Genomic DNA, 12,400 nt, shown 5'->3' on the forward strand with positions numbered 1-12,400 from the left:
AGGTGTGATGGTCTGTCTGGCAGGGCAGTCAGGGAAGGCTTCCTGGAAGAAGAAGGCCTTTGGTTATACTCTAGACAGAGTTAGATGTCATTCATTAATTGAAGTCTGCCAGAATGGGAGCACCTAGGTGCAAGAGGCCACACTGTCTCACTCACCTGTGGGCACAGGTACACGGTATTAGCGCATAATAGCTGATCAATAATGATTCGTCAGGCATTGCTGCAGACACCACCCGGAAGCATCTCAGGCAGTGGAGTCACAGGGATGAACATAAAACCCCCAGTTCCTACCCTTGTGGAGCTCAAGGCCATGGAGGAGACGGGCAAGAGAAATGGGATTCTTGTATTGGGGATGAGTAGACATTGGATCTCAGCTTGGGGGCTCCCCCGGGAAGACTGCCAGGGTGTACCTGTGTGTCCCCTGTGCCTAGCCTTGGACTTGACACTTAAAATTCATGTTTACTGGGTGCACGATACTGGGGGGCAGGAAGGAAGAGGGATGCTGCCGTTAGCTGACACATGCTAACTCTCAACTAGTCCCCCATTCCCTGAATCTCAGACTCCCCGCCAAAGCAGGCTGACCTGCTCCCTGTGTCCGCAGCGTACGTCACCCTGCTCCCGGTTAGGTCTTTCTGGAAGACTGGATCTCGCTTCTCTTTGCCCCCACCCCCACCAACTGGCAGATTGCTGGTTCCCTAACCTTCTTACTCAGGGCCTTGGTGTATGCTGACCCTCCTGCCTGTAACACATTTCCTTGCACCCAGCGGTAGCACATGGCGCCCCACTGACACAGTGTGGTTCGCAGATGTGTTTTCCCTGGGCCACACGGTGCTTTCAGAACATTTTGGATTCAATATCAACATTTAACAGTTGGGAGGTTTCACAGGAAATGCTGGGTTTCCAGCTTCTCTTGAAAAGTCGTAAGATGCTTTAGTCTTCCCATGCGGCCACAGTTGGCCGCAGTGAGTGGCTGCCGTCTTCAGAAACGCTGGCTGGTTCAGCAGAGTTTCCACCTGGTCCCTTTTACTCATTTATGAGAGTTTAAGGTCCCTGCATCAGAGGTGAATTTTGTCTGGTTTTGTAGGCTGGATCCCAGCTTAGGACTCAACATGATTTGAAAGTTACCGACTAAATCCGGAAGACCCCTGAATGAACCCCTTGCCAGATGGACCCGGCTGAGGCCCAGAGAGGGACAGCAGTTTGCCCAAATTTGCCCAGTAAGTTGATCCTCAAAAAGGCTCAAGACTCAGCTCAGGGCAGAAACCTGGGTCACAGTTGCTGTCCTCTGGGCTGCATTTTTCTGCCCTTGCAGCTGCTGTGGGCAACTTCCTGTCCCCCTTTTGGGACCTGCTGTGGTCCCTGTTGGGACCCCCCACAGGGCTGCCGGTCCGTGCCAGAGGTGGCCCCCGATGGGACAGCTGGTGGGCAGCCAGAGGCCGAGTCTCCAGCTTCCGAGAGTGGGCACTCAATATCTGTTCACCTCCCCCAGCTGCCGGCAGCTTTCTTTCTGCCTCTGATTTTTGGGACTTCAAGAAGAGACCTGGGGGAGGCCAGGACCATCTCTCCCCCACTCGGGGCTCCCGCTCCACAGAATAGATCCATTTCTTCTACGCCCCCCACCCCCGGCTCTCACTGGGGTTCCCTGAATGCCTCGGCACACACTGCTACCTACACACAGGGCAGGTCTTTGCTAGCCAAACACTGCAAAGCTAAAAATAGCCCTGCCCCCCTCTGGCCCTGTAATTGGAGGCAGGACAGCTGGTTTTGATAAGCTCCCCACTCTGGCCAGCTGCCACCCGCTTTCATTGAGAACAGAATGACCACATCCCCAGCTCTCCCCTGGCCTGCTGACTTCCAGTGGGTGGAGCGCTGCATGGAGCCCAAACTCTCCTCCGAGAACCAGGACCTGGGCTCTCACTGAGCCTCTGCCCCTCTGGGTAGTCACGTTGGATTTGCCTCATTTCCTCTGGGCTTTTGAGCACTTCTTTCTTACTGAGACCTTCCTGCTTACCCCAGAACATTCCTTCTTGTTTGACGGTTCATTCCTTTATTTGTTCAAAAGATTATTGAGCCTTGCTGTGCTTTGGACCATCTTCCAGGTGCGGCGGGTGTAGAGTTGTGAATCAGACAGAGCTCCCCATCAGCATGGAGGTGGCATTCTGGTTCAGGGAGATGGTTGATAAACACATAAATAAATCTGTAAATAGTATAATACAAATCCAGTGATAAGTGCTAAAAAGGAAGTAAAACGGAAAGATGGGGATGGTTTGTGTGGGTGTGGGGTGTCTTGATGAGGTGGTCAGGGAAGACTTCTCCGAGGAGGTGATATTTGAGCTGAGACCTAAAGATGAAAGAGAAAGGCTGTGTGAAGAGCTGGGGAAGGGTGTTTCTAGGCAGTGGGAACAGCAAGTGCAAAGGCCCTGAGGCAGGCAGGAGTCTGGCAGTTTTTTTTTAAGCAGGGGAAGATGGTGGGTGAGACTAAAGCAGAATAAGTGAAAGGTATAGGAGATGAGGAAGGGGCAGTTCATCGTGTCAGGGCCTTGCCATCATGTGGGCAGAGTTTGGATGTTTTTCTGAGAGTAACCAGGAAGCCCACCGGAGGGTTTTAAGTGGGAGAATGAGATGACTTGATCACCCTTAGCTCTTCTGACTCTCCACAATCATCTTTCTGGGTCCTTATTTCTTCCTGCTTATTGGTTTCTTCATTCCCTCTGTCTGTTCATCCAGCCAGCCAGCCATCATCCATCTCCCCACTCATCTACCCAGTAATCTCTCCACTTATCACCCACCCATCTGTTGCCCTCCCCACCCACCTACCCACTAATTTTCCCAGCCACCTAGTCATTTATCTGCCTGTCAGATCATCCAGTCATCTGCTCACTTTTCATTCATTTATCCACTCATGTGTCCATCCCCTCTCTCTGTCTCTCTCATCCATCCTCCCGTCCATCCATCCATCCATCCATCCATCCATCCATCCAGTGAGCCTGAGGCGGGGCCTGGGTCTGCTCACACCCACCTCTCTGCCATTGGTCTTGGGGAAAAGCATCTGGCCTCAGCACGACCCCCAGGCCTGTGGTGTCCTAAGCTCTGCTTTCCTGTGGGCAGTTCTGGCTGTCACTCCTGGGAGTCGGGGGGCCAGGCCAGTTCAGTGCTGGCCCCTGTGGCCTCAGGACTGGGGAGGTCCTCTCAACCGCATGTCATGTTCCTGGCAGTGAGTTTGTTGCCTGGCTCCTGGAAATTGGCGAAATCAGCAAGACGGAAGAAGGCGTGAACCTGGGCCAAGCCTTGCTGGAGAACGGTATCATCCACCATGGTGAGTGCAGGCTAGGCCTGGGGGGCCGAACAGTAGGACCAGGTCAGAGCTCAACAGTGCTGTGCTTCCACTAACCCAGAGGCCATTTCTACACTTCTCTGTGGCCAGCTATTCCCTCATGGTTTGAAGGAAGAGCCTACAGGATCAGCTAATGGATCCAAAGTGGAGAGTGAGACAGGGAAGCGCTAGGGGCGACTCGGGGCCATTGTGTAGAGATGGGTTCATAAATCTTGACGGTGGGGTCTCACACCCCAGCCTGCTTCGTGATCTAGCTCCAGGGAGATGCTGGGCAGGTGGGCCTCAGGGCAGACTGGAGCGGGCATTTCTGGGCCTCTCATGAGACCGGCAGATGCCCCAGCCCCCAGCTGTGGGTCTCAGCGGGCCCTGCACGTAGCCGGAGGACCTGGAGTGTGGGCAGGGGCTTTGGAGAAAGTGTGCTTGGCATGGAGCCTGGCCTAGTGGAGAGTGAGGATGGTGGGCGTGGGTCAGGAGGGGCCGAGGGGGCGCCCAGCCTCACCAGCCCTGGGGTCCCTCCAGTCTCTGACAAGCACCAGTTCAAGAACGAGCAGGTGATGTACCGCTTCCGCTACGACGACGGCACCTACAAGGCCCGGAGTGAACTGGAGGACATCATGTCCAAGGTGGGAACCCCTCCACCCTGACCCCATGACCTTGACCCCACAGTCACCGCAGAGCAGGCCTCTGCCCCAGTGACCTGTTCTCCACTGCCCTCACCAGTCTCCCCTCTCCCCCCACCCTCTCTCCCAGCAGCCTGGATTTGGAGGCCCCTGAAGGATGTGGCCTGATCACAGACTCCCGTTTTTTCTCTTTCAGGGTGTGAGGCTTTACTGCCGTCTTCACAGCCTCTACACCCCTGTGATCAAGTAAGTTACTCTCTCCAGGCTTCAGTTTCACCTCTGTCTCTTCTCAGCTGTGTGGCCTTGGGCCAATAACTTAACCTGTCTGAGCCTCAGTCTCCTTCTCCATCAAATGGGGCTAATAACTGTACCTACCCTGTAGGTTTGTCATGAGGGTCAAGTGAGTAAATTTGTGGGAAACACTGCAGTGTGGTGGTGAAGGGTGTTAGTTCTGGATCTCAGCCTGCTAGTCAGCGGCTGTATGCTCTTGGGCAGTTATTTAACCTGCTGGGGCCTCAACTTTTCCCTCTGTGGAATGGCGATAATAATAGGATACACCTCAGGGCCTTTGCACTTGCTGTTTCCTCTGCCTGGGGTGTTCTTCCCCTACATATCTGCATATCTCCTTCCTTACTTCAAATGTCTCCAATTCAGAGGGCCCCTCCCTGACCATGTGTGTAAAACATCACCATCTGGAACACGCTACCCTCCTTACTTCACTTTGGTTTTCTTCTTGAAGCTTGTCAGTAGCTGACATACTGTATATTTATTTCTTAGTCTGTATACTGTCTGTACCCCAGGGAATTGTACACTCACCAAGGGCAGGGAATTTGCTCACTGCTGTGTCCCCAGACCCTTGACAACACCTGGAGCGGTGCTGGCCAGTAGAACTTCCCGCACTGATAGAGATGCTCTGTGCCTGTGCTGTCCAACGCAGTAGCCGCTAGTCACACGTGGGTTTCACACTCTTGAGACTGAAGAGTGTAATCTTAACTCTGATTTAACATTAATTGGTTGAAAAACCGCCATGTACTGGAGAACGCAGTCCAGGGCAAAGGAGCCCTCAGTAAATGTTTGTTGAGTGATTGTTGAAAGGTAATTAACTTCTTTTGCCTCTGTTTCTGCATCTGTGAAATGGGCATAAGAATAGCTCACACCCCTTGGCTGATCTTGAAGATTAAATTTGACTGGCGCCTGGCACACAGTGAAGGCTCTGTCAGTGCCAGTGATTGGTGGTTGTCTTTACTGTGGAGCTTGTGGCTGTGGACGAAGGCACGGGGGGGTGACCTGGTCCTTACCAGCTACAGAGACCTCTGCCCTCTGTCTTGACAGCTCTTGTCACCTCTCAGGAGCAGAGAGGAAGAGTCTTTTCCCAGCATTCGCTGGAGGCCAGGCCCAGGGAGCCCCTTTCACCTCCAGACCTGCCCCGCTGGCTCCTCCCCTGCTGCCTTTGTGCAGGCCCAGGAGGCAGGCGGGGCCGCCCGGGTCCAGCCTTGGCCCTTGCAGGAGAGGCCTCTCTATCGGCCCCTAGAGGAGGAAGTGGCTGGGCTGGCAGCGGGTCCCCAGTTACCGCGCACGTGACCTGCTGGGCTCCTCAGTTCCTGAAAGCCTGAGAAGAACTCCCCAACCGGCCTTTCTCAGCCCCGATAGGGGCTCCCCAACTGGCCTTTCTCAGCCCCGATAGGGGCTCCCCAACTGGTCTTTCTCAGCCCCGACAGGGGCTCCCCAACTGGCCTTTCTCAGCCCTGACAGGGGCTCCCCAACCGGCCTTTCTCAGCCCCGACAGGGGCTCCCCAACCGGCCTTTCTCAGCCCCGACAGGGCCTCCCCAACCGGCCTTTCTCAGCCCCGACAGGGGCTCCCCAACCGGCCTTTCTTAGCCCCGATAGGGGCTCCCCAACTGGTCTTTCTCAGCCCCGACAGGGGCTCCCCAACCGGCCTTTCTCAGCCCCGACAGGGGCTCCCCAACCGGCCTTTCTCAGCCCTGACAGGGGCTCCCCAACCGGCCTTTCTCAGCCCCGACAGGGGCTCCCCAACCGGCCTTTCTCAGCCCCGACAGGGCCCGGCCGCAGAAACTCACTCTCGTCAGCTTCAAAGGCTGAGAGATTGTTGCAGTTTGGCGGCAAGGTCCGCACAACCCTTTGTACCAAGACTTGGCAGGAATGAGTTGCTACAACAGGTCAAAGCAAAGAACCAGGACCCTGACAGCCCCCTGCCTTCTGCTCTGTCCTGACTGCCCACACCAGCCCACGGAGAAGCATTTCCATGTCGGTATTGTTTTGTTACCTTTAGACACACGAATGTTAACAGCAAAACAAAAGGAAAGAATTGGAAGTTTTTCTCATTACTCAGAGTAAATCAGGGTTCCGTAGGCTCAGCGTTTTTGACGTTTTGGTCTGGATAATTGTTTGGGGGCTGTTCTGGGCAGTTTTGAATGTTTAACAGCATCCTGATGTCTATCTGCTGGTTGCTGGTAGTACCTCTGCACTCCGCCCCCCAGCCAGGTCATGGCAGCCAAAAATGTCACTAGACACGGCCAGGTGTTCCTTGGGGGGCATAGCCATCCCTGCTTGAGAACCGCAGACTGGGGAAGCTTCCAGAGCCTTAGAGCCACCTACTCCTGCCCCTTGATGCTGTTGGTGAGGATGGGGTCCTGGGTTGGGACAGACCTGCCCTCAGTGACACTGTGAGGTGTGGAGTCAGGGCTGGACTCCCTGCCTGCTGCTCTCCCCAGCCCCCCTGCCTCTGACCCGTGGCTAGGGGCGGGGATCCTCGGACCCCGAGCTCTTTGAGTAGGGACATTGGGACTATTTCCCCTCCCTCCTCCCTGATCTGCTCATGGCCTGCTTCCTCTCCACAGGGACCGCGATTACCACCTGAAGACGTACAAGTCGGTGCTGCCCGGGAGCAAGCTGGTGGACTGGCTGCTGGCCCAGGTGAGAGCCCCGCCGAGCAAATGTGACCCGTCGTCCCCTCTGCCCAGGCCTGAGGGGCTAACCAGGATGTTGGCCTTTGAGGTTTAAAAAAATTTTTTTTAAATTATTTTTTAAATTGTGGTAAAATACACATAATATAACATTGATCATCTTAACCAATTTTAAGTATACAGTCCAGTAGCCCTAAGTCCACTTCCATTATTACACAGCCATCACCCCCATGCACTTCCAGAGCTCTTTCCATCTTGCAGAACTGAAACTCTGTCCCCATTAAATAGTAACTTCCCATTCCTCCCTCCCCCCGGCCCCTGGCAGCCGTCCTTCCACTTTCTCTCTCTGAGTTGGCCGGCTGTAGGTGCCCTGTGCAGGTGGAATCATGCAGTGTTTGTACTTCTGTGTCTGGCTTGTTTCACTCAGTATAAGGTCTTCAGGGTTCATCCACGTTGTAGTCTGTATCAGAATTTCCTGCCTTTTAAAGGCTGAATAATATTCTCTTTTGAGGATAAAGCACATTTTATTTATCTATCAGTTAAGGGACACTTGGGTGGCTGCCACCTTGAGGCTTTCCTTTTTAAAAGTAGGACGGTCCCGGGCAAACTGGGACAAGTTGGTCTCATCCTGCCACAGAGCCTCCATATAGGGCTTGCCAAGCTATTCCCTTATCTTAGGTTCCCAGTGAGTGGGGGCCGGGCAGAGTCTTGGAAAAATCTCTGTGCTGATTTTGCTGCAACTTCCCAAAGGTGATTTGTTCCATCGAGGTGCCGTGGACACTCTTACCTACCTGCCTCTTATACCTTATGGCTTCTGTTTGCAGGGCACTTACTCTGGGCCAGGCCCTGTCTGGACTTTGTGCAGTATCTCATTGAGTCCTCCAACCCATTTCCAGACAGGGAACTGGGGCCCAGAGAGGCCAAGTGCCTGGTTCAAGGGCACACAGCCTGGCAGCAGTAAAGCTGGGAATCGGATGGGTGCATCGTACGTACTTAGGCCTCATTTCTGCAAACTTTTCAGGGAACCTGCAAGAATGTTCATTCATAGTCTATAAGAAGAACGTAATGTCTCCAAAGACAAGAAGACAACTGTGAAATCTAAATGTTTAAACTTTCATAGAGTGCAGCTTTATGGCAGCCTTATTAATTGTTAAGTTTAGCATTCATAGAAACTTCATTCCATTCAAACACAATTTGTTGCCTGGATTTTCTCATGTCGAACAAATTCCTGATGATTGCCTAGAAATCATAGCCAATCTATGTAAAGTAAGTGCTTCTTGGTGTCAAATAACTTCAAAATCAAGTTTAGAAAAATTCTTGAAAAAAAATTTTCAAGCCCCCAAAACGTATTTAATGTAGGATGTGTGTGCATTTTAATGTTTGCTATGATGTGGGGCCCTAAGACTTGGGAGGTCTTAAAATGACCTTGGATTTGAATTCAGATTTGCACAGCTGGGAAGCACAGAGGTGCTAACCATTGCACTACACCGCACACTGCCCCCTCCTTAGGATCCCCTGAAGCCAGCTCAGAGCATGTGCTTTATTTATAGACAGGCAGACCTGGGTTCAAATCTCAGCACTGCCACTTCTCAGCTGAGTGATCTTGGACAAGCCGCTTAACCTCTCTGTGCCTCAGTTTCCACACCAGTAAAATGAAGCTCAAAACAATACCTTCCCCTTTAGATTATTTTGAGGATTCAGTGAGTTAATCATCTAAAGTGCTTATTAGAACAGTGCCTGGCACAGAGTAATTGCTTAGTAAATGGAACTGTTATTATAATAATTCCTCATTTCCTTCCCAAAGGATTCAGGGTGCCTCAAAATTCCACGCAGTGAGGAAGGAAGGCTGAAGAAATTACAGAGGGACTTGGGGGTGCAGGAACAGACGGCTGGGGAGAGCCGAGGGGCAGTCTGTTTGGGCTCCCATCCTCTGAGTGGGCTGTGACAGGGGAGGGGTGATTTATCTTGTGGTTTAGGTTCTTCGTTCAGACCCCAGGCATGCCGGGGTGTAGGGCTCTCGGAAACGCTGCTTCTCCCCGCCTTGGACCTTTGTGGCCTCATGTTTCCTGAGCTCCACGGCTGACTGTTGGTTTCAAGGTGCGATGTGGACTTTGCCTTAAGTGGCGAATCCCAGGCCTGAGCTGGGAGTGGGGTGGGTTACCGAGCTGATGAGAAGTCAGTGAACCTGGGAAATATCTGGAGATGGAATCACAGGATGCACCGCTCTGGGGCTGGGAAGGGGTCAACGGATAGGTCCTGGGGTTTTGGCGCGATGGGTTTTCCCTTCGTTCACAGTGATGGGAAGGCGGTGGGGGGGGGGGAGAAGTTGAGCATTCTCCTTGGCCGTGGAAAGGCGCTGCCTTTGGGGTGCCCACTGTACTCCCTAGTGGAGTGGAGGAGGTGGGCGGGGGAGGGGCAGGCTTTGCACACCTGCTGCTCAGGAGGCATCTCTACTGCAGATACTCTGTTCCTTGTCAGCTCCTGGGTGGTATTTACAATGAGGGGCAGAAGAGAGTGTAGAAAAATCCGACAAGAGGGCTCATGGGCTCATCCCTTTTTTCCTCCTAACACCTGCTGTGTATAAGGCACTGTTTTGGGTTCTGGGGGGACAGCAGTGGACAAGACAGACAACGCTTCTGCCCTCATGGACGTTAAATTCTGGTGAGGGGTAGGAGAGGCATTTAATAAACAAGGAAAAGTAGTAAAACACTTTGTTAGCTGGTGCTGGGTGCCAGCTCGGGGGGAGCTACGGGCGGGAGTCGACCTTTCACGTGGGTGGGTGGGGATGTGGTTGTTCACAGGCGGCAGAGAAGGTGGTGTTTTGAGCAGGGACCTTTGAATAGAGACCGGAGGGAGGTGGGGAACGAGCCAGGGGGCCGTCTGGGGCCGGAGCTTTCTCTGAGCAGACAGCAGCTCGGAGGCTCTGAGTGGGGTGAGCTTGGAGGGTCTGGGGGTGGGGAGAGGCCAGTGTGGCTGGAATGGCGTGAGCGAGAGGGGGGGTGATGGGGAAGCTGGTGGGCAGCCAGCCCCAAGGGGCCTTGTGAGCTCTTGGGAGGATTTGGGCCACTGCAGGGGTCTGAGCACAGGTGGGACAGCAGCCGACTTCGGTGGGATAAGGTGCTCGGGCTGTCGGGGGACCAGTGAGGAGGCGGCTTCAGAGCTGCAGGTGGGGAGCGTGGTGGCTGAGAACCGGGTGGCCGCGGGGGAGGGAACAAGAGTGGTCAGGTCTGGGATTCTTTGAAGGGAGACCTAACAGAGCCTGCTGTTGAATGGACGGAGCGGGCGGCAGTGGTGAGAGACACAGGAGTCCTGAATGACCGCAAGGCCCTTGGCTGAGCTGGGAGGCTCAAGAGTGCGCCCTGGAGCACCCCGGCAAGGAGGAGAACCAGCCAGAGCAGCGGCCTCTGTTGGTTTCTCTTTATGATCGGTGTTGGGCACGGCAGGGGCCTGCTTGTGGCCCGTGCTGTCAGATTAGCTGTGATCCTGGCCGAAGGCCCCGTGGAGTAGCCCGAGTCATTGTCAGTTGGTCCAGAGGACCCCCCTCCCCGCCCCCTGCCGCCATCTCCCAGCATACAGTCACAGTGGAGGCAGGGGACGGACGGTGGAGTGAAGGTTGCAGCTGACCCTCTGTCCACTTCAGCAGGCCTCGCATGGCTTGGCCTGGTCTGGGAACACAGGGAAGCTAATTGGAGTTGACATAGGATGGCTTCCACGCGATTGACCGAACGACAGCTGGCATCTGGCTCCGGGTCAGGGAAAGGGGGGGACGGTGTGCGTGTGGGTCTCTCTGTGGGGGAGAGGTTGGTGATGAGGATGTGGCCTTGAAGACTGCTTACAGCAGGTCTTGATTTCAAGAGTCATCCCCACCTGCACTTTAGCAGGCAAGTCAAGAAGAAAACATATAATTGTGTAGTTCAGCAGGGTTATTTTGCTTTGAACACATGTTCATTTCTAACTCTAGGTCATTCTGCTCCTTGAAACAAAATGTTGATTGAAACCCCTTAGATCAGCTAGAAATACTTTTGGCCGCACATAGTAGGAAACCTGACTTACACAGTCAAGACATTTTTCTCTCACACAATAGGAAATCTAAATTATACAGGAAAGACATTTTTTGCTCATATAACTAGGCGTCCAGAGTTCATGGTCCTAGAGCTCAACAATGCCATTTATACCCATGCTCTTTCCATCTTTTTGTTCTGCCATCTTGCCAGCTGCCTCATTGTCATAAGACAGCTGCCACAGCTCCAGGTATCACATCTATGTAGACCTATGGCCAAAGGCAGGCAGCAGGGGCAGTTGGAAAGAGCTTTCTCACTATGTTTATTAGGAGAGGAAACTTCCCCCAGTCCCCTCCCTTGCCCAGTGGTCTTCCCCTTCGGTCTCATGGCCAGGTGGGTCCCTCATGTACCCCTAAACCACTCCCTGGGGGAAACAATAAGGATTGCTGAGAGTGCCTTAGAATTCCTCAGAATTCATCCCTTGAGGCTGGGGGAAGGGCTCCCTACAAACTACTCAGATGAACGAGAGTTCTTTTAGCTCAGAGGATAAGGAGGGTATTAATCATTTGATTGACAAGCTATGTACTGTATCACTTCTGATCTTCTGTGTGTATTATCTCATTTAATCTTCAGAAAACAGTTGTTGTCCCCATCGTACTGATGAGGAAACTGAGGCTCAGATTATGTAACTTGCCTCAGGATACACAGAAACGAGGTACTCCTATAAGATTGTGTGTGGTGGGGGGCCTTCATGACGCCTTGGTAGTCAATAATAATAGAAATTGTAATAATAATCCTCTGTATTGATTATAGCTTGTACTGTGGAGTCTGAGTGGGGAATACCACTGAGAGGTGGCAGAGGCCTTGGAAAGTCAAGGGCAAATCTGGGGATAAAAAGTACAAATGAGGAAATGAAAGTCAGAGAGGTTAAGGAATTCCCCACGGTCACGGTTGGCCAAACAGGGGTTTGAACCCGGGAGATCCAGCTCCAGGGTTTGCTCTCCTCACCTCTTTGCTCATGGTTTTTTGGTCTGTGCTGCCGGGACTCCAGGATGCCCTAGGCTGTGGCCATCAAAAGGAGGTCGGGGATCAGTGGGCTGGGGCAGGAGAGAGCAGGGACAGGCCAGGAGCCAGGTGCGGGACGGCTCGTATCTGCCGGCTCCTGTTCTGGCTCCACAGAAGTGTGCCCTGAGCGCCCGCTACGCTGACCTCCATGCTCAGGCAGATGGCAGTGCTGACGGCGGCGGGGTTTCTAGCATCTGGGGTGGGGCGGCAAGGCTGGGGTGGGTGAGCGGGCAGAGGGCCAGGCCGGCGGCTCAAGGCACTAGCAGAGGCAACAAAGGATAAACAAGGACAGGGCAGGAGCCCTGGCCATAACGCTGGGTAACTCTCCTCCCCTCCTGGAGCCTCATTTTCCCTATTTGTAACTTGGAGGGAAGGTCCGGCTGTAAAAGGATTCCACTCTCATGCTGTAAACTTGGGCAAGTGCCAAGCCTGTCTGTGCCTCAATTTCTTCATCTG

General features: G+C 53.4%; 1 protein-coding gene across 1 annotated transcript in view; it reads left to right on the top strand.

The window, feature by feature from the left end:
* The window catches only part of PREX1 (phosphatidylinositol-3,4,5-trisphosphate dependent Rac exchange factor 1), a 198,356-nt gene that overhangs the window by 142,738 nt on the left and 43,218 nt on the right, over nt 1-12,400 (top strand). The window contains exons 11-14 of the mRNA XM_079946475.1: nt 3,215-3,315; nt 3,853-3,956; nt 4,150-4,199; nt 6,813-6,888. Of these exons, the coding sequence (XP_079802601.1) occupies nt 3,215-3,315; nt 3,853-3,956; nt 4,150-4,199; nt 6,813-6,888 (331 nt within the window). The remainder of the gene's footprint in view (nt 1-3,214; nt 3,316-3,852; nt 3,957-4,149; nt 4,200-6,812; nt 6,889-12,400) is intronic.

This window comes from Stenella coeruleoalba (genome assembly GCF_951394435.1).
Source record: "Stenella coeruleoalba genome assembly, chromosome: 15".
Lineage (NCBI taxonomy): Eukaryota > Metazoa > Chordata > Mammalia > Artiodactyla > Delphinidae > Stenella > Stenella coeruleoalba.